Here is a 24647-nt window from a genome sequence, read left to right as displayed (position 1 = left end):
TTTCACCTATAAAATAAATCTGTCGTATACTGAGTTGGTTTAGTCTGTTACAGTGCAGTTAGTATGTAGTAAGCGTGTTCCAATTTCGCGTTGCCACCTATACGGGTACATTGTACATGTGCTTTCTTCCCAACACTGCAGTTATTCGTTAAATTCAATATAAATATTCTTTTTAGTTCTAATTACGCCTGTATGGGAGTAGTTTGAGAAAAAACTATTTTAAACGCAAGAAGTAGACACTATACTCAATATTATTTAACATTATATGCAGCTAAATATTGTGCAGTCATGAGTTCACAATCAGTTCACATCTTAAAGAACTACTGTCCACTCAGCCAGTTGGTACGGTGCATCAGGGCACAGTGGCCGACACAATGTTCTGGGGGTGGATGGTTAATCCTCCTGGGCCGCCCCCCCTAAAAAAAACAGAGGAGATATCAAGAACATACCTGCACTACAAGACCCGTCTAGTTTTTATATCTACAATGTATAAACCGCCCTTGACTCGAAACTACTGATCCACTGCTGCGCCCCTGCAAGGGGGGGGGTCGAATGAGTCGGAGCCCCCAGAGTCCAAGGTTAAAATCTAATGATGCAAGCGATATTGCCAGCTGTTATAGTTTGAAATGCAGCTATATCAACAGACTCTGAACCCGCCTTGGCTCTCGCCCTCGAGTCCCCTGACAATGCGACGCTGTGTCACTCGTACATCTGACAAAATTTGACATGATCTTACTGACCCTGCAGACGCTTTTGCGAAGCAATGATACTCGTTCTCATGAATTTTGACATCTAGGCCTATGCGATCATAGTTACAAGCTTTCCTGTTACCCATCAAGTCTGAACAAACTAGAAAACGAAGGAAAGTTATTTCTGTTTCATTGTGTGTAAAGTCTTCCTTCTCCTCAAATTAAAAGACCGCGTACTTACTCGTTCAGTATTGAAAAAAAAAATCAAATATAGACCGATCTCACCAGCCCCACTCCACGCGTGAGTATATGGCAACATGTGCAACCTTTAAGGTATATGGCGCATTCGCCAGTACCCGGCAACCGCCTTGAACAACGAGCTCGGACGGGCTAATCTCTTTCGTAACCATGGTAACTGTAGTGAAAGAAGCACAGTCGTTGCATAACACTGCAATGGGTAGCTTGGTGTCTCAAGCTGCATCCGAATCTCTTGTCTAGAGCTAGGTCTAGGTCTTCGCTCCATTGGAAATGCGTGGAGACGCGCAGACAAAAGACCTAGCCGTAGCTCTAGAAGCCCGTTTCGGACACGGCCTCAGTCTATGCCCGTACACTTTGGCATATACATGTATTGTCATATAGCGATATATCGACCTGTATTGTTGTTCACATTCTAACTAGTAGATCGTTCGTCGTGGATCAGTGAATTATTCGTCGCAGCCGCGGTGCCAAATCATATATTATAGTTTGTGATTCATCCGGGTAAGGCAGAAATTTGTCGAGGCTCTAAATAAAGCAAATAAAGTGTTGATGGAATTATAATCTCACCCGGTGACAGACGGAATGCTCCATTCCACTCAGCTTCACCTCCCAGTCGACGATTAGCCCATTCCTTCTGCCACCTCGTGAAATAATGCTCATCATTACACTCACAAACATTCACTTTATTAATGACAGCTCCAAGTAATTACGTCCTCTTATCTCGAGGAAGAACTCATGCGTGTTCCTAAGGAGCGCGTCTTTGGCAAATGCACGCAAATCCGACTTCTGTGATTGGCCACCTCACTCCAAGGGCGGGGCTTAACAGATCGGCCATTTATCAGTCAGCACCTTAGTACATAAGCCCCAGGCCCACGTTGTTGTTTCCCGTCCCTTTGCTGCTTTTGGGCTCGCTTTTCTTCTTCTTGCTTTTCAAGAGGTCCGGTTCCTGTAGAAGGTGAGCCAGGAAGACGAAGAAGATGTTGAGGAGGAAGAGGACGAAGCTTGCCAGAGCCAGCCAGTAGGAGTAGCCGAAAGACACCGAAGTGGTCCGGAAGTTGTTGGGTGGATCCATGTCTGCCTTGGTCAGGACATTGGTGGTGAGTTGCGTCAGGTATAAGATCAAGTACAACAGCCACGCAAGAAAGCTGCCGATAGCTATACAGAGAGTTTAAAACGGGACAATATCAATTTTAAATTATTGATTTCTTTAATTAATAACCCAACAGCATAGGTTTTCTCACTTAATTTTAACACTAAGTTACCCTGCACGTGTTAAAACTGCTTCGTTCAATTTTATACAACGTTACCTTCCAATTTGTCTCCAAAATTTACGACCTTTCATACCCGATGCTCGATTTCGTCTTGATCGCTCATTAATTTTGTTCAACGAAATTTATACCTTACTTTTTTGTGAAGACAATTCAATTTCGTCCTGCGCAATGCCGAACGTACAATGGATCAAGCATTCATTTTGTTTCATCTCGCAGTCAATGCTATAGAAATTTCATTAAAGCTGATTGTCACATAATAGTGTACGGTATCTGTGGTATTATTAAATTTTACCTGTTCACTTCTGGTTTGAACATATTTGCCTCAACAACTGGCAGAAATGAGGTCTATACATAGGCAAATAAAATCCTTTCCATTTCATGCTAGAAATATGCATATACTTATGAAAAGAAAACTGAACAATTAACATTTTCACATCTTTCAGAAAGAAGCCATTCAGTTCTTCCTCTTGTCCTTTGGACTGTTAGTTAACCCTCCAATGTCTCGCAATACCCCAAAGCAGCCGATACCCCATGCCAAAACAGCCGATACCCCATGCCAAAGCAGCCGATTCCCCATGCCAAAGCAGCCGATTCCCCATGCCAAAGCAGCCGATACCCCATGCCAAAACAGCCGATACCCCCATGCCAAAGCAGCCGATTCCCCATGCCAAAGCAGCCGATACTCCATGCCAAAGCAGCCGATACCCCCATGCCAAAACAGCCGATATCCCATGCCAAAGCAGCCGATTCCCCATGCCAAAGCAGCCCAATACGTTTAAACATGCTTATACACCACCGCAAGAATTTGATTGAAACATTCTTGGATTCGATTGAGCATGCATAATTCAATCCCCGTACATCAGACTGATGATAGTCAGGTGAGACGAATTCCATAAAATCTGAACGACATCGAGTAGACAGATGTTGAAAAAGACCGATCATAAACAACGTGGAATCAAAGAATGACTGGAGACGAAATTGAAGTAAAGCGTTTGTTAAGTTGAATGATAATAGGTTTTAAAATTGCAGGGAAGCCTATATTCGCTAGGGCAATTCCGTCCTCGAACTCTCAACAATCCGTCTGTCACAATCGGTGTTTTATTGAAAAGACGAAATCCTTCTTTTCTCATTTATTTTAGTAACCTGATCGTTAAATTCAATCTGAATTATTATGGCAAAACATAATGTCCAGCTTTTTTAGACAAGAACGCGTTCTGTAATTATACTTTCGATATTTCTTTCTTCAATATGATAAGTTGACAAAACGCATCTTCCTTGACGTGTTGTTCAATCTATTCTCCTTGTGAAGGATTAATAGGAAACGCAGTAAATGTCGAAACATTTATGGGCCTTCGTATCGTGGACTTGGAAATGCAAAGAATGCACTCTCTGAATTTAAATGGTCAAAGCGCTAAAATTGTATAGTATTGACAAAATAAATGCAATTTCAATTTTCGATACCATGCCGATGCACGCACAACATGAATTTACCGCAGTTATGATGAGTTTGAATTGAACTGCTCATGGTGGGTTTGAAATAGAAATCAGGAACTGAACTCTATACGGTGTCTGAGGAAGAAATAAATGTATCATTCCATAGAAGTGTTGAAATAACTGGGAAACCGCTGTTTTATATCGCCCGGGTAAACTTTCACTAAAGCCAAGTTGTGTTATCCAGATGGGTGATTCTCGTGCGCATGCGCACATCAAGAGTTGAGTTTTTTTCAGTTCAGGGTAATCAGAAGAGTCACGTGAACACAGCTATAAGGACGCAATTGATTAAACTGAACCAGCAACCTAGAGTTATATATATATTGCTTATATACATATTGCTCTCGAAATGAAAACGTAGAGTGACTAATTCAATAAAACATAACGACAGTTACATGGTTTCTACATTTTGGAACAATTATCACAAGAACATTTCATGATTTGGTTGTACATATTATATGATTTTGCACATTATGAGTCGGATACTCGGAAGTGAAATTGTCCAATCTCGCGCTGCGGATCGTGCCCGACTAGAATACCAAACAAGCTCAGATGCAGTTTTCAAGCCGTTTGATTCAACATAATTTACAGTTGGGTGCTGAAGGAACGACCCATGCCTCACAGTAAAAGTGCTTCTGAAGATATGTGTATTTAGTTCAGATCTTCTATACACCTCCAATCCGGTAACTCCATTCCACCATTTATCACCCTCTTATCTTCACCGGTTTCTTTTGGTTTTTTTAACTCAGCTCCAGAACAATTTTGTCCAACTACTATTTGATTATTGAAGCCACACAGTGTCTATCGTTCTCACCGAAACCCTTATGGTCGCACAGAAAACAGAAAACTTGACACGCAGGATACATAGTTTAGTTTTACTATACTAACACGTGAGAGATTACCTCCAATGGCGTTCCACAAGTACAGCCCCATTGGTCCGTGGAAGGTTTTTATGGGAACCGTCAGCGTGTTAACCAACCCGAAGATGGTTGACACCAGGGCAAAGGTGATGGCAATGGTCAAACAGACGAAGACAGCAATTGGGTAGCCCACACTGTACACATTTGCATGCTCGCTGAAAACTGGAACCCGGTAAGAAAAGAAAGGGGTGTGAAACAGTGTTAATGTCACATTCATTCATCTGTACGGCGTTAGCCTTCTTAAAATGCGTTGCACCATACACTCGTCTAACAACGTCAATTTCCATACTGTTTGTAATACACCATGGAGGAAGGAGCACACACCGAGTGCCGTCAACACCCATGGCTCGCGCTTAGAATGGCACCCGCCACGCAGGCACAGAGAGCCAATATATTTTCGATTGGTTTGCACCGTTCACCATTGATTCTGCCATTCAACGGCATGATTGTCAAGATACAAGATTATTATCTGAAGACATAGGCCAGAACGATGGTAAAACCTAAGGTTGAGTCAAATGGCCGTTTCAGATCGCGCCCCTAGTCCATTCCATTGATTGTACACCTTTAAATGGGAAGGTGCCTGACTAGTTTGAAAAGAAATCAGTGTTTGTCTCGCTTTCAATTATGCATTTTTTTAATTCTGGAAGTAAAGGTGACTTGCGTTTTCAATCCATTATTTGCCTCTGTTAGTATAATGCATCATCGTTCCCACGCATCTTAACTCGATCGAAATTTTCACAGTGATTGCCAGGCTTTCAATGTGACGATGGTCCGCTCATAAACAAGGCCCAAAATCTCCACTCAGCACGTTTTCCAGTGCTGTTTCGGCCAGACAAGACATTTTCAGGCCAAACATGATCAGGACTAACGATGACAACCATCCTATAAAAGTATTAATGCCGCATAATCAATAAATGATCATTTCAAAGCCACTCACAATGTAACTGTGAGTCTTTAGAATTAAATCTGGCATAAAATCCATTTTCTTCACGTCAAAATCAATGGAACATTATTATGGAACTTGGAAAAAATCTGATATTAACGTCCGCCTTGACATTCTTTAAATCAATGAAATGAGTGCCTGACATTAAACAAGAATGTAACTTTAACGACGAAATTCTATTCTTATCATGTGCCTTTGGGCGTGCTGACAAAAACTCAACAATTTCTGGACATATCTTTGGAAAAAATCTTCAACAAACTTTCACTGCCAACAAAATAATCGCAAACAAGCCTAACCTTGTACCTAACCCCATACTATTGACGCACTGAACAAAGCCCATTATTCACCAACTTCTTTCATAAACAAAGCTTTTGTTCATCACAATGGAACGACATGTACAATATCTAAGCACCCGGGATTGGCAAAGCCATGGAATGTACAACCTGTGGTTCCACGAAGTTGCTGCGTGAGAATTTCAGACAAAACGGGAGCCTGAAACCACCCACGCACAGAAAGTAAGCACTGAGGGCAAAATATTATTTTACATATTTATATCAATGTATAGAAACCTGTCAAGTTTAAGTGAAAAGGGTAAGGCTACAAATATTCCAAGCAAAACATTGTGAAGCCTCGCACCACTCTTGATATTAACTGTAACAGTTATGATTAACCAAACGCATAAGCATGCTACCAACACACACGATTCTCCATTCTCAAGTGTCAGCAGTGAAAACATAAGTTACTGCATCACTACATTAACTGTGGCTACAATCAAATCATGACCTATGAGATGTTTGTCAAAGAGAGTGATTATATTCCATGATTATTATTGTTTATTGCTCATTCTCTATACTAACTTCACGGTCTGTCACAATTTGAAGTTGAAACCTTAAAACCAAATGTGTAAGTGGAGTTACTCTTTACTCTTTGTTTCACTAACATGCGATGTATCACAGCGAAACCTACGCAAACTTTGTCGCTTAAGAGGGCAAACGTGAAACTTACATTATACATGTAACTACTCCTTTAAGCTAACAGTCAAAACTTTTGCAGTGACGGGGACCTCCATTATAGGAATTATATAAGGGAGTCGTGCATTTTTCACAACTTATTTTTTTGCTCGCCAATGGCTATGTTTCAGCAAATCCTGTGAGCATGAAGCTTTTGTGTTGAGCTAAATCAACCTACCGAAACAACAATGACGGCTTCATAATGTCAGATAAAATAAAGAAGGCATCGAGGCTTTCTTTTTCTCTCTCTCTTTTTTTTTTGGGGGGGGGCAATTCTTGACAAGCTTTAACCCTCTGAGCACGAGATATGAATTGTTGCAACTTTTTTCTGAGATGTTTGTTCGTGGCGTTTGTTACTACATACCGGAGTTCTACTGTTCTAGATGCTAACAGGGTCGGATCCAGGAATTTTGGGGAGTCATGAGGGATATTTCTTTTTTAATGTTTAATTTTTGCATACAAGCGGAAACGATGATAAAACAGTACATGACATCTGTGGGATGCTATCTGGCTCTAAAATTTAATTCACTTATTTTCAATCAATAATAGCAATACATTTGTAATGGCAAAGTTCGTATTTGATAACACAAAGGGAGGAATTCTGTTTAGGCCCGTCCAAATTTTTTTTCACAAACACCACCAAGTTTTAAAGGGTGCCTGTTAATTTTATTGGGACTTTAGGGGGGTTAATTACCAGGGAAAGGGTTTGATAAGTAGGGTTCAACTTCTTGGTGCTTATAAAAGTCAAAAAGTTTTGAGGGTCTGAAAAGGAATTCTTTCCGAACTAAACTTTCTCCAAACCTTTATAGCAGTTCCATTCTCTGGCCCCGAATCCGTAATTGAACTTCTTGCAGCCCTGGAAGAGGCCGAAGTAATCCAGGCCGAGGAAGGCCCCCGGGTCGTCCGGGTCGAACTGGATGGGGTTGTTGCCCAGATAGTCCTTCAGCGGGAAGGCGGGGTCCAGCTGGCCCGTCGTGTTCTTCTGGAGCTGGGCATTGATCCAGTGACTAGTGACGATGGCCACGCCGGTGAAAATGAGCGAGACAAAGGCGCCCAGGGAGGCGAAAAAGAAGAAAGTGGTCCTCCGCTTGATGATCATGGTTTTGACGGGAATCTTGACTCACACTTGACTCTCCGTAAACTATTTTTTTGCTAAAGGTGAAGGCCCTGCCCGCACTCACCACTCACGTGTTCTTAAGGAGCAGGTTAGGTTCAGTTTAATACCTCTCCGATGAGAACTGGCCACGATATGACTGCCGTGCAGTCCAAACATACAACATTCCTCTAGATGTTTGCATCAGCAGGAACATGCCATCACGTATTGCATGTACATGTACTTCCCGTGCGAAAGAGGCCTCTTTACGCGACTAACTTGATGAAGGATGCGCTGCAGTGGACTTTCTAGAGCACCCACCTGACATTGGGGAGATCACAGACCGGTGCCACCACAAAACCGCTCGCGAAGCTTAGTACGTCATCCAGTCCTCAGTTTACAATACCGATTACCGTCATGCAACAGGTATCGCGACAAACACAATGGCCGTTTGGGTGTGTTGTGATTTGCTCATGTTGTATACGCATGTGATACCGCTACGTAGGTTTAAATCCACGAAGTAAAGTTATAACTCTGTGATCAATTCATTGTTTACGTGTCGTGTAATCAATCTTCAGACCAGTTAAGGTGATTCTTGCACAAGTGGCAGTGCGGGAGTCTTGAGAGAGTTGAGTTCAGAAGGAACAAAAATCGTGACGCGACGGTGTTCTCCGAACAGTCGCGCTAATGTCACCACAACTGCTCGAACAATCGTGTTCATTTGCTAAAGAGTTCAGGCTAGATTAAGGACAGAGTATACAGAGCGGTTCAGGTTGGAAAATCGTTATGCCTGAGTGAGCAGATGCAGAGTCAACGTCGGTTTGAATACAAGAGCGCACTGGGAAACTTTGCAATCCGATCGGGGGAGGTCACAGGTTAATTCATTGACCAGTGTTGTCGCCTTGAAATATATTCATAGTGTCATCCGTTTTCGAAATAAAACTACGATTCATAATCAGTAAAATGTTGTTTTTAGATATTGTATTTTCGGTGTCTAAAATTAAAAATTTAAGTTTCACAAAATATGGAGGGCCTGACGTTTCGATCCTAGCAGAATCTTTCTCAAAGGCAATTAGTGGACAGGACAAACAAGCAAGCAGAGAATCAACCAAGCATGGATGAATGCAAGAGGACAAAAGGAAAGGTTAGGAAAGCTGCAGGCTGGATGAGGGGCAAAGGATAAAGGGGACTGCATGAAAGGCATGGTTGAGCAACAAAGGGGTGTAAGGTGGGAAGAGATCAAAGAAAAAAATACAATGGAACGAACTGGACCCCAAGTGAGAAGTCTTACAAGCTTTTGTAGAACTGTGCTATTTAGAGAAAATCTGAGACACAAAAATGCAAATTCTGGAAACAATATTAAAACAATGTGTATTGCTTTATTAGTCAAAATTATCAATTTATTTTGGTATTTGCTCAAATGCAGCTTACCGAAATAAATGCTTATTTAATATTTGAAAGTGATATGAAGCTGCTTCCCTTTTCTTCGGTGACATATACCGATTTTGAGTCTGGGTAATGGGCATTTCTCTCCTGATAAGATTTTCCAGTTTTCATAAAAAAGCCCTTCCTTTATGAAGGAAGGTACTAGTTCTATTTCGCGTTGGCAATTTCAATATCTTTGAAAATAATGCAAAAGTCTCCATAAATTACCTCCTCCCGATGGATACATTACTATTTTAGAGCATTTTTGAATTTTAACTGTTTTTCTTTCATACAAAAAATCACTACAGCGCATGCTGTGCCAAAATAGCGGAAAAATCGAAAGCAAAACGACTATAAATATCGTAGCTCTAATTATAGAAAGATAAATCATGCAGGTTTTTTTTTTTTCAAATTTGTTAACAGTGAAGAATTTAAACCAGAAACCGCCAGACTCTGAAATAAGTTATCTCAAGCATCAGTAGACAATACTAGCCCCAATTTTTAAAACTTTTACCCAGCGCAAGCCCCACACTTCCAAATACAAGTTACCGCGCCACACTCGTCAGCTTCCACTTCCAGTAAAGTCCTTAGTGGACCGTTCGGAGGTCATGACTACAAGGCATAAGGTACATGTATACAGAAAAACTCAGTGTGTTTTTCAATTGCGGCGATAGGTACTAACGTATTCAATACCAGTCGCTCAGAAACTTCGACTTCAGTTTATTCCCATGACGCGGTGAACATAATGCTTCAACCCACTTGAAAATGAATATCACACCCCAAATCAAAAACAGTCTTCTCGTAATGATGCCTCTGTATTGGTTTCAAGCTTTTATGAAAACTAAATACACAACTGATCATACAGCACATAATCTGTTGGACTATACTGTACATAGTATGAGACATTAACAAGTTTGTACGCATTCTTAGTACATCATTTCATCCATCCCAACGTTATTTTCTCCCTTGGAGAATTCTTTTTCCCCCCTCCGTTGCTGCAAGAAGTCCGGATCCGAGAGCAGCTTGGCCAAGAAGACGCAAATCAAATTCAGGATGAACAAGGCGCAGGCAACTACCACCAACCAGTACGAGTAGGCGAACGACACGGAGTCCGTCCGGAAGTTGTTGGGTGGATCTATGTCTGATTTGTTCAGGATGTTCGTGGTGAGTTTGGTCAAGAGGAGAGCAAGATAGATCACCCAGGCGACCAGGCTGCAGACGGCTGCCGGTAAAAATCAAGAATTAAGAAAAGTAATAAATTACATTGATCATTTCTCTCTTTTAGTCATCTGCATGAAAGAGCCCTTAAATATACACAGTTCTAATGGTTCCCTGGTGTCCCATCATCACAATTTGACTTTTAGATTCGTGGTGTGCCATTTTTAAGGGCATCGGTGTACTTTATGACTTTAATGCTTCCGTCTTTTAGCATGTTAATGACCAAAAGTGCCATGTCAGCCAAGGCAAAAACCTCAGTGTTACAGCAGTTTCTGTACAAATACTTGCTTGAATTGTTTGCCGTTGGAAATTTTGCCATGTGGATTCAAAATTTGAACAGATAACTCCGTAAAACTAATAGACTTCTTTTAATGACACCCAGAGCTGTTTTTAGAGAGTGGCGACATGGTTGGGACAAAATTGGTGTACTTTTAATGCGTCAGTGCACATCCACAATAACTACCTGCTGTACTGCACACAAAGTAAACTGCCAGTTTGGCTCAAAAGTCTGAATTCAAGTTGGCGCGACTTTCTCCATTTATAGCTGTGATGACATCATAAGAATAGCGCCCTCCCTTTTCAGGAAAAGATCAAAAAGTGTTATTTGAAATGTCTACTTTTCACGTAGGCTGAGTTCGGGTGGTTTGTTCTCGTATGTTCACGAACAGCTTGATTTGTCGTTCTTGGGTCGGCCGCTCGAACGCCGGGAACGTACCATTGGTCATGGCTGGTAGTTAGTGACAAGCAACATGGCGGCGCCCATATCGTAGTAAACTATTCGAGAGTTAATGCTTGGACAACTGGGCTGAATTCTTTTCTATTTAAACAGGAACATTCACTTATGTGTTTTGTGTTAATTTTGCAAAACTTCCCATTGTCTATGGCTTTGGAAGCCATCTCTCCACTTTTTGCAGCTTTTCCGTGTGTTCCTGTAAAACCCTGACGAGGAGATGATGTGTGATCTTGTTAAGAAAACAGTGTTCTTGAGACGTGTTCCCGCCGTTCGAGCACGAGAACAACAAACCCGTGTCAAGAACGTACACGGCGCCCGAACTCGACCTAAGAGTAATTCAGAATTGCGGTTGAGGGTCCAGTTCAAACATTCTTCTGGCAGTCGTTAGGTGATCGCCTGTTTTCGAGTTCACACTTTATAATGAATAACTTTCAAATCTTCTGTCAACCTGACTGTCAAACGTGACTCAGATAGGCCCAGTCGTCTTTAATTCCCAAAATTATACAACGGAAACATACGAGGGCGCGATGTGGCTTAGAAATCATCCTGGCCCTATACTAATTTCCAAACGAGGAAAGAAAAGAAAAGATAAAACCTGAACATTCGTTGAAAGTGTCCTTAAGGTAGGCCTATTTTACTGGGCGAATTGAATGTAACACTGACGTGCATCGCCCAGTAAAATAGGCCTACCTTAACGACACTTTCAACGAATTTTCAGGGTTTATGCGAATGTATGAACCTTTTTCCAATAATAAGCGCTCCCCCTATCCGGCTGCAACTTGGCCGGCGAATCGGACACAAAACACTTGCATGAAAATCCACCGAAGCTAGAACGAGTTCAATTATTTTGATAATTAGACTTGGCTTCTTGAATGTTCAACGCGGCATCACAAATTAAAATGTCTGTTTCCATCAATGCTGACCACCGGTGCTTGCGGCTTGTATTGGTCAGTGTTACTGTTAATTGAGCCTCCTTGCTCTCCACGGACGTCCGCCACGCGAATTCAAGCTCAAGATACAAGATAACAAATTACGACATTTCAAAAAATTACCTCCAATTCCATTCCACACGTAGAGTCCAACTGGTCCGTGGATGGTTTCTATGGGAACGGTTATTGTGTTGACTAATCCGAAGATGGTTGACACGAGGCCGAAAATAGCGGCGATCAGAACAGACACGAAGGCGGCAATTGGGAACCCAATGCTGTACACCTCTGCATGCTCTTCAAAAACTGTCGAAGAAGAGATGAGTTTTCATAAAAGAATAATCTTTTCAAGCATTTTTTGAATCGGTTTTAAAGTCTTAAAAGACTTAGACTTAGATCCGTTGAACATTTTACAAAAGCAATACTGAAACTGAAGAAAACATGACCCTGATAAACTTAAAATAACTTTTGACGTTGCAGCAGTTTTTTTCTTATTAAAGTTACTACAAAATCCTTCGGCCTCGTGCAGGCACATAGGTGGCATAAGTTTCCTGAATATGACAAGGTCGATTCTTTTCTAATGACGTAGGCTCTCCACGTTGTAGGAAGCGAACTAAAAGCAAGTGTCCGACCACCAGTAATTCAAAGCTTTATTGCTCAGCATACAACGCTGCTATGAAGTTGAACCTCGAAATCAATGTGTCTGAAAAGGAAGGATATGCCTAAACTGGTTTCAGACGCAGACCAGTTTCAGGGAATTTTGAACCTTTCAAGAATTGTAATAACTACAGCACTCTATAATCTCACGCGAATTGAACAGACGATTCAGTTTCACAGTGTCCCCAGGTTTAATTTCACGTCTATATCTTGTTGAAAAGTACTATATATCATCTGTCGAAAATTGAACCGAAGCTTCAATTTCACGTCCTCACGGCGTCATTTTGTTTGTTGGGCAGTTTTGTGTTTTTCCCTTCAGATCAGTGATGAGATTTTTTCATCGCCTGGAGCACTTTATGCAGGTGGGTTTTTCTCTCTCTCAGTGAAGACGCAGGGGTGTGTTCTGCAACCCTGAAGGATGTTTCTGCTTGGGTCATTGGTTACCCCTGCGTGATATCTTGTTTTTTTACCAAACGAGAACCGAAAGTTACAGTTGGGCAGCCCTAGATCCTTCGAACTGGCGGAAAATACAGAAAAAATGTTGTCTCTACAAAACGGAAAATATGCACTCGAAAATGTGTTACGTTCAGCACACCAAAAGAGGTAAATACTTTATTCTGGAATGTGAAAAGAGAGAGCACCACCCGTTAAGCCTCGCCGAAAATTGAGTGAAAAATAATGTTCATTAATGAGGCCGTCTTTTTCTTCGGTACTTTGTCTCTGTTGGATAAATTTTATGGTTCACGTTTTTACGTCCCAAACACGTTTCTTTTTTTTCAAAAAGTGCAGTTATACGTATATTTTCCGAAGTTTCTTTCTGCGAGAAGAATATTTTCAAGTTCATTTTTATTGCAATTAGATTTTAGAAACATTGTAACTTGGACACAAATCGTTCTTACGAGATACACTTTCCGAAGTATTTTTCCCAATTTATTCGAGATATTTATTTGCAGGTTCGCTTTTATATCTCATAAAAGCGAACTTGAAAAAATTCTCACAAAAATTAATTTCGAGAAAAAATATCTCGTTAAAACGAATTTTGAAAAACTGTAAAAACGAGCATACAAGATTACTTTTTAGACAGAGTCGTTCTTTGAGCAAGTTTTTGTGAACAGTTTTATAGAATGTTTGTTCCCATGAGACACTTTTTTTCGTTCCTATTCATGACATTTAAAAACGAAATTGAAAAATATATATCTTGTAAAAACGAACTGTGGAAAAATCTTTCTTGTCAAACGAAGTTGGCAAAATCCTTCACTTTTTGAAAAATTAATAATGTACGTCTTGGCACTACTGCGTAAAGGGCATGCAAAACACACCCCAGGCGCGCTTGCCCCGCTTCAGCAAAAGCGCCCTCTAGCACAGGTTACTTAAAAGAAAAATGGCAGCCACCACTTGAGAATTTCAGTTTCACGGTGCGCGAAATTGACATTTCAGGGGAGGAAGATAACCGTACAATTATTGTCACCTGTCTGAGTAAGTCTTTTCTTTTCTACGAGTTGGTTGTTCTTTCAAGAATCTAAAGGATATGACCATGATCAGATGATGCAGCAGCCACAATAGAAATAGATGATCCACAATGAAAATGTAGTAGGCATTGTACTAGTACTTCAAGAACTCAAAGGCACTACTACTAGTACTAGGCTTATCATCATGACTATACTCCGTCATGACGGAGAAGTGACTTTTAGTTTTCGAAGTGGACAAGGCCTAATGTTAGCTACTGCATGGAGGTAGGAAAAGAGGCTATTGTCAGTCACTGTCATGCTTGTTGGTACCCCCACCATGCCCACGGTAGCTTGTTCAGGTGTTGTTGGTTGGTAATGTTTAGCGCAATTTTTGAAAGTTAAAATTGCATCTGCAATGTTTAAATTTGGGCAACCACAGATATGGCCATAAAAATTGCGCACAGCGTGCTAGAAATTGTGTGGATACATTCTTGCAGTCGCACATTCGGGAACTTGTGTACATAGGATTGAATAGCACGAAGGGTGAGTGTGCCCCTTTGCCATGTGTTAAAAGTCCATAGTGATGTCATGCCGACCGCCAGAATGAACCACATGCAACAGCTGCACGTGACGCGTGAAACATGTAAGAGACTGACATCAACTAACTTTACATGTACACATTTTGCACAATTTTGTTTAGTCTGTTTCACGTGTGTGAGCTGCGTGTACAGCGTGAGTGGTAGCCTACGGGGTGGTGCAGAAATCGGGGAGTTTTGCAAAATGGCGGGTAGCAACTGATGAAAACAACTGAAATGAATGTGCGCACGACGTACTGATCAATGAAATGATTGTGTAATCTGATCCTCTGACTGGCTGGTGCATGTCTACGTCGCCACGGTCACTGTTTACATCGGTATTTTGTGAGAGTTCCGGATGTCTGCACCACCCCGTACCTGCCATATGTTCTTACATGTATGGGGCCAGGGCAAGGTACGTCATGCACCACCCCTGCCAGGTGTGAGAAATTTTGCCATTCAAAAATTTTCATGAAAATTGCCACATTAGAGTAATTAAATTTCCCTGCCGACATTTAATTCGGAATTTTTTTTCTTCTGAAAGAAATTCCTTGTGAAAACTATTAAATTTCCCCGTTAACATTTAATTTGGAAAATTCTTAGTGCCATACATGTAGCCTATTCATTAGAAATATATCTGCACTAGAATTAAAAGTACGATCCTGGACAAAATACATATTTAAATAACAATCAGGGAAAAGAAGGCTTTTGAAATGACCCCAAAACTTCATACTAGTTTGTACTGGAATCTTAGCCTCTACTCAAGGCAACAGTTTCCCAGCATGACTGGTGCCAGATACCTGTAGCTGAAGACTTCGAAGGGAATGGGAGTCCCTGGGCCACCGGCCCCTCCCGGGCTTGGTCAAATGCCAACCATCATGACTTCTTTAAAAACGTACTGTTCGAGGCACAAATATTGGGCACATACAAAAATTGTGCCCAACATTATCTGCACAGATTTAAAATATCTGCAACCTAATAAAAATTGCTCGAGGAAAATTGCACAAGTTGTGCAAATTTGAAACATTATATGTAGTTTTAAACGTACTAAATTACAGTTTAAAAGTAACCCACCATGTTTATCCCCATAACCCTCTATCATTGCTGTGCAAAGTTGTCGAATCATTCAAGTGACTGTTTAACATTTAAGAGTTCCCTTGCCTACATAAAGCAGAATGGACTGGCTATGTTTGTGGCTGTACATGTACATAACTATATATATATATACCAGTACATGTAATAAGTAGCTGAGCTTTGACTGGTGATGACTGTTCAACCATGCTTTGTCCACCAGTCATCTGCTTTTGTCCTTTGATGGAATTTGGTTACAGTACCAACCAACTGGAAGTTTATCGGACTGGTGGTGACTAGCCTGTGTATAGAGTGAGGTGGGGGAGGCGAATGGAATTTTGGGCTGTCTGTGGCTCTTACATAACTTACAACTAAAGGAGTGTTTTTGATAATGCGCCTCATGTCAGCATCTGGTCTACAGCCCCTTTTCAGTTCAATCATACTACATGTGGTTTAAACCAGCTCCATTATACTTTACATGTTTTCTCATTCACAGATACCTTCTTGTGTGAAAAGTCGTATCAAAGTCAAAAATTACCATTTTTCCCATCGAGTTAAATCACTCCATGTGCTGTGAAAGTATACACCTGTAGAATCAGAATCCTTACTGAACAAGCTAATGAAGTATTGAGCATACAACATTTAATGATATCTCCATTCACTTTTTGGAAGTAACTAAAACCCATGAAAGCATGCAGTTCATCACGTGTGTACTACATGTACATGTACGTGATGTCTTCACCGCAGACTTGAGAAAAAATTGAGGCGTACTTTGTACGTGTACTGCAACTGCAAATCTACTTACTCGAGAAATAAACGGGAGCACGTTGGGTAAAGCCAAAGTTGAAAATCTTCTCTCCGTTGAACAGTCCAAACTGGATGTAGCCTGTAAAGGGAGGGATCTGCCCATTTTCGTCCGGCACCTGCGGGCGCTCGTTGTCAGTCAGGTTTTGCCGCACCGCAACGCCCGCAACCCAGTGGGGCGTGGCAGCGGCCGCGAGGAGGGCACCGACTGCCACCAAGGAGAAGATGAAGACCAGTGCCAGGGGGACCTTGCTGCGTTTGGAAGCCATGCTTCGCTGGTGTGTGCTTGTGGGGACGGGGGCAGAAAGGGTGGAATCTACCTGTTTGGAAATGCGGCACCAGTTGATGGGCCACTATCCCTTGACATCTGCCAACATGCGCTTGCAGTTTCCACGGATCTGTTGTGTGGCTTGGTTGCTTCTCAAATCAAGCGTCAAGTCTAGTAGGTGCTCCGGTGATCAATCCCGATCAAGGTGATTGTTTTAAAGTGCGCTGAATTTGCTGAGGAGTTCAACCGCTCAACTTGAGCACCAGACATATGCAGACTCTGCATAACACAGCAGCTTGCTCAAAGGCCACTTCAAAGAGTATGCAACGTTATTATCCAGCTTACACTCAGAGAAATTGCTGAATAGACTTACTTTGTGGGATAACTCGTGCTGCAGGTAATTCAGTATCAGTCACATGTACTGTGTTGCTATGCCATTACCAGTCTCTCTGCATGTGTCCCGCACAATGTACGTGTGTACCAGCCACGGATGGACAAAAATTACCCACAACTACCCATGCCTAATTGCATGTTACTTCTCTTATTGATAAGTGTGGCCAGGCAGTGGAGACTTTGGCAGCACTGGGAAAAACAAGATCTTTATTAAATCCCAAAATCAGTGATTACTTGTCAGCAGGCGTGTCCAATCACTCGTACGACAGACCCCGGACTTTGGCATCAGATGCTAAATGTATGCAGTATTAGCCTGTGTAGTCTCTAGATGCCATATACGAACTGTGAAATCAGCAATACAAAGTGGACTTTGATCCCTACAAAGGATCCCCTTTGTCTTTTGCACACCTTCTCATGTTTGCATCCATGTTTATAAAAGGAGTATACCCTGACTATTCCACTAGACCCTGCTTTGCAGGTGGTAGACTGGTGACCTGGCCTCATGTGGAAGGACAGCGATGCCCTCAGTGATTTTGAAATCAAACTGTTTGCTGCGTGCAGTTTTATTGCCACATTTTGTAGAGTTTCAATAGTCTAGTACCCAATGTTCACCATTTTTGCAGTGTAGAAGCAGAGTATCAGTTGAACTAAACATGTCGTCATAAAGACAACGGTGTTAGACTCTTTAACAAGCAAGGTAATGTACATGTACATGTATGTAGTGAAACTATGTACATATTGACATGATTGAGGCCAGCTGGCCACACTGCTTGGCTGCTCAAAGTATAACAGGTCAACTGTGTGGAGAATTTTGATATCACTGTAATAGACACAGGTTAGTTTTGCTGGTTTGTATTAGACAGACAATCGTTGATCTGTGTCATTTGCTGAGCCGCGAATTGGACAAAGGCGCTGGTAAATTGATGATTAGTAGCAATAATTTCTGGTGGAGTTTTTTACTGTGGGAAATCCTGTATGAATGTGTACAAGAAAAGGGATACTCTCAGTGTTTTTTTTAGAAATCCTCCTTGCAGGATTTGATGTTATAATCATGATTGGCTTTGATGTTTCATAATGTTCACGTACATGTACAGTACATGTACAGTACATGTACATGTATGTATCCACTTATTGGGGTCAGCAATCTGAAAGGCAGTAGTGCTGTTACATGTGAGTTGTTTGGCATGGTAATGCAGTTCAAATACATGTACATTATTGTACAGTTTATATGTACATGTACCGAAGTTTGGAGTGTGACACTTAAGCACTTCAAACTACCGGTAATTCAATTGCAATGTTAGCTTAATTGCCAAGCAACTCAGCACAACATTTCCGATTGCCGACCCCTTTGAGCAGATGTGTGTGTACTCAAAGTTATAGTGTTAACAATAGTGAATGCAAAAGCTTCCCGAGAGGAGGTGCTGTGCATGAACCAAAGAGGGCGCTTTGTTACCTGATACCGTTGCCATGTTGCTCTGTGCATGTCATGTTAACCAGCCTTTCTGCTTGATTTCTCAGAAAATGTCACCAAAAATATTCTGAATTCTGCGGACGAGTCCTTACACTTTTCCACCCCTTGTTTCAGGTATCATAATCTTGGACTATGGCTGGCCTGAATGTTGCACCAGCAGACCAGTGGAGCCTTCGTGAGAAACTCTGTTTGGCTTCATCAGTCATCAGAAGTGGCGACCAAAATTGGTACGGCATATTTCCCCAAATTTTTTTTGTAGAATATTGTATGGATTTTGTAATTAATAATACTGGCCTCTACAACAGAGGGACAGCGTAATGGAAGCAGCTCTGTGAATTCCTTGTTAGCGTCTCTTTCAATGTTTCATTGCAGGGTGTCAGTCAGCAGGGCCATCAAGCCATTTGGTGAACCAGGCAGGCCACCCGACTTTTTCTCACAAAAGGTAAGAACGGGCAGGATGATGCCCAAGCCCCGCCCATCCCACCCATCTCCTCACTTAAAATGGGGTGGTAATGCATTCTTTTTTAGTATAACAAATGGAGAATAATTATCAGTACCATCTCCGAACAAAACCAAAAAGTATAGATGAATTGATATATCGGGTAAAAAAAAGAGGCGTGAATAAATAATTTCTTCAAAAGAATCAGTCATCATGGGACATCTTGGAATTTCAGGTGATTTCAGATGGTTCTGAGCAAGCATACATGTACCTGGGGCCATTTGGGTGGTAAATAGGGTGTCTCAATATTTTGTGTGTTTTATTAATGAAATTGCTGTCCTTTGAACTTGCTTCACAGAATTGTGCCTTACAGTACTCAGCACTGCTCGAAACAGTAGAAACACCTAAGTAAGTGTCTTCTTTTTTAATTCTTCCAAAAGGCAACGAAGTGTAGCAATGATCAAACTGTCCTTAGACGTTGTGGATTTCTAACAGTGTGTGAAAGTGACTGTAAAAGTTGACAAGTTTCTTACATTAACGAGAAGTTTTTGGCCGTTTCAAAAGTATGCTTCTTGATGCTTTTAAGCCAGTTTTCTTTTTTTCCTCTGGAAAGAAATGCTTCCAGGTGACTCAGGGTTACCCACTACATCTCATTGGGTTACCCACTGCATCTCATTGGGTTATCCACTGCATCTCATTGGGTTACCCACTGCATCTCATTGGGTTATCCACTGCATCTCATTGAGTTATCCACTGCATCTCATTGGGTTACCCACTGCATCTCATTGGGTTACCCACTGCATCTCATTAAGTTACCCACTGCATCTCATTGGGTTACCCACTGCATCTCATTGGGTTACCCACTGCATCTCATTCTTGTCAACAAATCTGAATATTTATCACCACTCTCTCGTTATCCTCAGGCGGAAGCGAAGCGAGAGGGGCGAGGTGGTGGAGACGCCCGGCGACCTGATCGTGCGGAAGGTGACCAAGGAGCGCATCGCTGAGCTCAAAGTCCAGCTGGAGGAGGACAAGGCCAGATATCGGCAGCTGAAGCTGGAGATTGAGGAGATCCGCAGCGGTGGGGCAGACGACCGTCTGCAGTCCATGTGGGAAGAGGTCCAAGAGTAAGTCCTTTATATTCTTTTCTATTCTTTATATTCGATATTGTTGTTTGTGGTTTTAGTTTCGAAGTACAGTGCAGGTCCCTTCCAAATTGTTTAAGGGTCTGTCCAGTGTACACTAACAATTCTTTTGGGAGAAGAACCCATGAAAGTTCACCTTTGTCTTTATTTTAAACTCAAGTTTCAAGTTTTGTTTTGCTGTTTAAAAAATTATTTTCATGCCTCTTGAATTTGTGTGAAAACAGATTTTTATATTTCTGAGCAAAGCTCTGATGCCATACAGACATGGTTACTTTTCCTGCGTTGAAGACGAGTATAGGGTTGCACAAAACAGTGCATCTTTGCAAGATTCCTTTGAAAAAACCCTTTGAGAAACCTGAAGATCTTACAGATGATCAAGATGGAAATGTAATTCTAGGCATACACGCGTTACAAGCAAGATTCCATTATCCTGTTGTAATGTAACATGGTGTGACATTAAACTGTGACACGACCATCACCCAACACAAGGCCAAGAGGGCCTCCCCCAAAGGATTTGACACGAAGAGAGAAAAACCATCAGAGTAGAAGAAAAAGATAAAAATGTTAAAAAAAAAAAAAAAAACACTGCAAGGTGCTCGTTGAGCTGAAATATGCCAATCTGAACAATTAAAGAGGTTTTTTGTCTTTCTGAAAGATTCCAATAGGATAAAAAGGTAAGGTCCTCTTTAGTTGTCAGATGTGAATACAAGAGGACCAGATTAGAGACACTGTCATAATATCTCCCCCACCCCTCATCCCCCCTCGACATTCAGAACACTTTCAGGTTTTTTCCAACTTGCATGTATGATGATTTAATCTGGAGATGTCACCAGCCTGGGATGTATTGGATCAGTGTGTCATCACCCCATTGTGAATAATCCGAGGTTGTTCAAACTTTGCCTGTAAAAATGTCATCATCTTGAGATTGAATATGTTAGGATGTCCACCAGTTGGACAGCACTTCCACTGGTACCGGGGTAATAGGATTTGACCACGTTATTTGTGTATATAATAAAAGGCTGAGAGACTATGAGCAGAAACACATGTACTGTATGTGTACATTTCATATTTACCGGTACATGAAAAGGTTTGCGTTGATGTTTTTTCACTGGGATAACTTTGGGATTAAATGTTGTCAGAGTGAAGTGTAATCCCTTTCCAAGAAATAATTATCCCCATCGCAAGATTGGATGGCACCAGTGGTCCACTCAGTGGCAGCACCTTGCATATCATTACGCAGAACAAATGCATGCATGAACGCCTGTCAGTCGATCGGGTACAGAGTACCGAAGCACGACATCATTTGAACCAGGAAGTGTGGCGCAAACAAAAGGACTACACGTGTTGTTGGTTCACGCGCTGGTTCCCGCAGTCATGTCTTTTTACACATACATAATTATGCGCACGATGGTTTCACTGCGGTACTCTGTATCACAGCACAGCGGTGGTAGATGTAATCCAGATGATGATGTCTGTTGAGTAGTTAAGCGTTGGTGTTTTATTGACATATCAGAGAGAAGCGTGCAGCCAAAGAAGCCGAGGAGACACAGAAAGCAGCCGCAGAAGCCACTAAAGCAGCTGCTGTAGGTAAGCCGGCTTCCAAATTTCAATAACCTGCTTCCTGGTGCCAGGAACAATTTTATCTTCAAGGTGAGGGGCTCATATGTTTGTTCTCGGTTTTTTTAATGATTTTTGGGAAGCAATCTGGTCATATTTTAGTTTCTCTCAACTTCAGTAACAGTTTCAGATCTTGCCATCTCTATAAAATTTTCACTGATACCTCCTGACACCTGATAAGTACGTACAGAGTGTGGTTCATGATTTGAGGATTGGGAAAGAGGGCTACCGGGGTGTCTTGTGGACTGTTTATTTTGAATCAAGAAAGCCCATTCCTTGCCGTGCTCTTAACACTTTCAAGATTATGTCGCAAGTTAGCCATTTTAACGATTGTTTTATCTGTAGTAAAATTGCATCCCTCATGTGGAAGTTTGGACTGCAGTTTCACGAAAATTAGTGCTCACTTCACAGACCACATGGTTGTCACAGAAAATTGCAATGTCGTTTTGTTTTTTTGTTTTTTTCTGCAAGTTTCCTGAAGAGTCAGGTCAGTGTTTATATCCACTGGAATTCACCAATTGAAACCTCCTTTACAAGTGGGAACTATTGGGTCCCACAATCTCTTGTCAGTTGTCATGGTATTTTTGGGCCTCTTCGATGCTTCCTAAAAGACTTAAAGAATCTCCGGTCATTTCTCATTTTCACCCAGTCAAACCAACCAGCAAGCCCAACTTTCAGTCGCCCAGCAAACGTCGGCCACAGGTGCGCAATCCTCGCGTTGGAACTCGCACCCAGTCAGAGACCTCATCGGTCGGTGACAGCGTAGAGGTGGAAGACAGTGTGCTAGCCTCACCAGTCAAGGCAAGAGCCTGAGTAGGGAAATAAGTGACAGATACACCATTCAACGTACACTGGAATGAGCAGACTGGTTCGATGAGAACCAGAGGAGTCAGATTTCCTTGTCCTCGCTCAAGATTTGTAGCCAAATGAAAGAGACAACACATTGGTATCAAAATAATTTGGGTTGACATATCACACATGCATTCAAGTTTATGCCTTTCAACCATCTTGTTCGAGCATTCTCAACAAGTTTTCATTGGAATCGAATATTTGCGTGGGTGCTGGGCACCTTCTTGGCACTGTCATCCCATCGGCCTCTCTCTCTTGAGCATGTGAGGGCGGTACCTGTTCATGAGTAGATAGAACCTCTTTATCTGCAGTCGCCACTTCTCACTAATGCCGACAAGTACCTTGCATTGTTAACATACGGTACATGTAAATGATAGTGTACTTTGTTACCTACATGTAGCTATGACATCTATATTGAGGATGGTATACAGTTTTTACCTGCAAGTCTTAAACTTGGTAACGTGATACACGCTCGAAATCTAAGTCACAGTAAATCGGGTAAATTTTCAGCGCAGGTTTTCTTCAGTCATAATTCCATCAGTCACCGCTTGTTTGAAAAGAAATAAGGTATGATGAGGTTTGGGCAAAATACACGTACCAGGCGACTGCTTATTTCTCATGAGGTGGATACATAAACCAGTGAGATAGGAGAATCAAATGGTATTATGTCAAAAATACCATCTTGGAGTGCCGCACGTATGGTATGTTCAATGAAATTTCTTTTGGAGAATCCACACTAGCCGCTTCTGATTTTAGTGTACTAACCACTGGAGGTTTTGCCGTGAATCTTAAATTTCATGGCGTGCTTGGATATCTTTACCAATTACGCCTACGTTGCAAGTAAGTACAACCGCCTTGCATGTCTGTTTTTTCCATAACAGCTCACTGAAGAATCTGGGTCAGGTCCTGAAGACACAGCAACCAAACAGAGTGAAAACTCAGTCACTGACTTCTTGACGTCGATCGTGGCAAACGAGTTACAGAAGGAAACAGAAACAGCGACAGTAAGGATAATCTCACTTCTGTTTGAGTTCGAGATTTTACTGTGGTTCCTTTTCCGGGCAGCTATTTTTATTGAGAGCTTTGAGGATCTTTTCTCTCATCTTAAGAGCTTCATTTAACATCAATATTTGTGATGTAGCAGTCTTGTATGCTGTTTGCCAGTACTTTCTCTTGGCATCAATTAACAATTGTTGACCGCTGTGGTGTGGAATATGACGTTGTGGACACCCGAGGGAGGCATAGCGCCCCGAGGTAATGCATCCCTCGCGTGTTCACAATGTCATATCCCACACCACAGCGATCAACAATTGTTTTGTCATACCTCGGTCTTAAGGAATTTATTCAAAGAAACAAGCTGAACAATTTCAGAAGATGATGGGCCTACTGTAAAACTGTACAGTTAACGTATGTAAATGACATTGTTTGCAAATGCACTGTCCCCTCCTTTTGTTAAATGCGTAAATGCTAATGTGAAACTAGTGCGGGTACCATTGAGTACATTTATATAGTCTGGTTAGCGGTCCCCACATTACCTTATACACTGCGGGCACGGGAACGAGTCTGTTATACAAGCGCAGTCATTGATCAAATTCCCCGGTAGCCCATTCACAAAACGTATATTGGGTACCGCGCCAAACTTCCCGAAGCTCTTGTTTTGTGTGCGTACACATGTGCGTGCATGCACCATCAGAAGAATGAGATGTCTCATGGTGAGTGTGACATGTGGATATGTCACCCTGTCATATGATCGTTCTGGACCAACACACAGGAGTAACAAATCACTTTGAACCATCATGTTTTGCCCAGGTGTTAAGGTTTGTGATTTTTGTCATATTTCTCAATGATAAGTAGACGGTAACTCGACCAAATTTGGGCGCCATTTTGTTGTTTAGTTTTGTCAACTCTGTTGCAGTGATCCCACAGAGATCAT

At 41.7% G+C, this 24647-nt stretch overlaps 3 protein-coding genes across 12 annotated transcripts in view; 1 reads left to right on the top strand and 2 right to left on the bottom strand.

Moving 5' to 3' along the window:
* Positions 1 to 1500: 1500 nt before the first annotated feature.
* LOC110987895 (clarin-2-like) lies at positions 1501 to 8432 on the bottom strand. Its single transcript, XM_022251050.2, has 3 exons — positions 7384 to 8432; positions 4612 to 4791; positions 1501 to 2102 (listed from the first exon to the last, which is right to left on the bottom strand). The coding sequence occupies exons 1-3, from the start codon at positions 7679 to 7681 to the stop codon at positions 1798 to 1800; spliced, it is 783 nt and encodes a 260-aa protein (XP_022106742.1). The 5' UTR covers positions 7682 to 8432; the 3' UTR covers positions 1501 to 1797.
* Positions 8433 to 9074: 642 nt separating this feature from the next.
* Positions 9075 to 17493, bottom strand: LOC110987888 (clarin-1-like). The gene is made up of 3 exons (XM_022251032.2): positions 16534 to 17493; positions 12104 to 12283; positions 9075 to 10322 (listed from the first exon to the last, which is right to left on the bottom strand). Exons 1-3 carry the CDS (start codon positions 16799 to 16801, stop codon positions 10027 to 10029), a joined length of 744 nt encoding a protein of 247 aa, XP_022106724.2. The 5' UTR covers positions 16802 to 17493; the 3' UTR covers positions 9075 to 10026.
* brd8 (bromodomain containing 8) overlaps positions 13984 to 24647 on the top strand; it is a 24249-nt gene continuing 13585 nt past the window's right edge. For 7 of the 10 annotated variants that reach the window (XM_087144777.1, XM_087144776.1, XM_087144773.1 and 4 more), the window contains exons 1-8: positions 13984 to 14110; positions 18779 to 18891; positions 19037 to 19106; positions 19462 to 19511; positions 20027 to 20230; positions 21762 to 21835; positions 22515 to 22666; positions 23596 to 23718. In XM_087144777.1, coding sequence (XP_087000903.1) covers positions 18797 to 18891; positions 19037 to 19106; positions 19462 to 19511; positions 20027 to 20230; positions 21762 to 21835; positions 22515 to 22666; positions 23596 to 23718 — 768 coding nt within the window. In that variant the 5' untranslated portion in view covers positions 13984 to 14110; positions 18779 to 18796. The other 3 variants (XM_022251022.2, XM_087144771.1, XM_087144770.1) reach the window with 3 other exon arrangements.

This window comes from Acanthaster planci, linkage group LG13 (assembly GCF_054643075.1).
Source record: "Acanthaster planci isolate LZ-2023a linkage group LG13, COTS_SCS, whole genome shotgun sequence".
NCBI lineage: Eukaryota > Metazoa > Echinodermata > Asteroidea > Valvatida > Acanthasteridae > Acanthaster > Acanthaster planci.
This window is presented reverse-complemented; position numbering and strand designations above follow the sequence as displayed.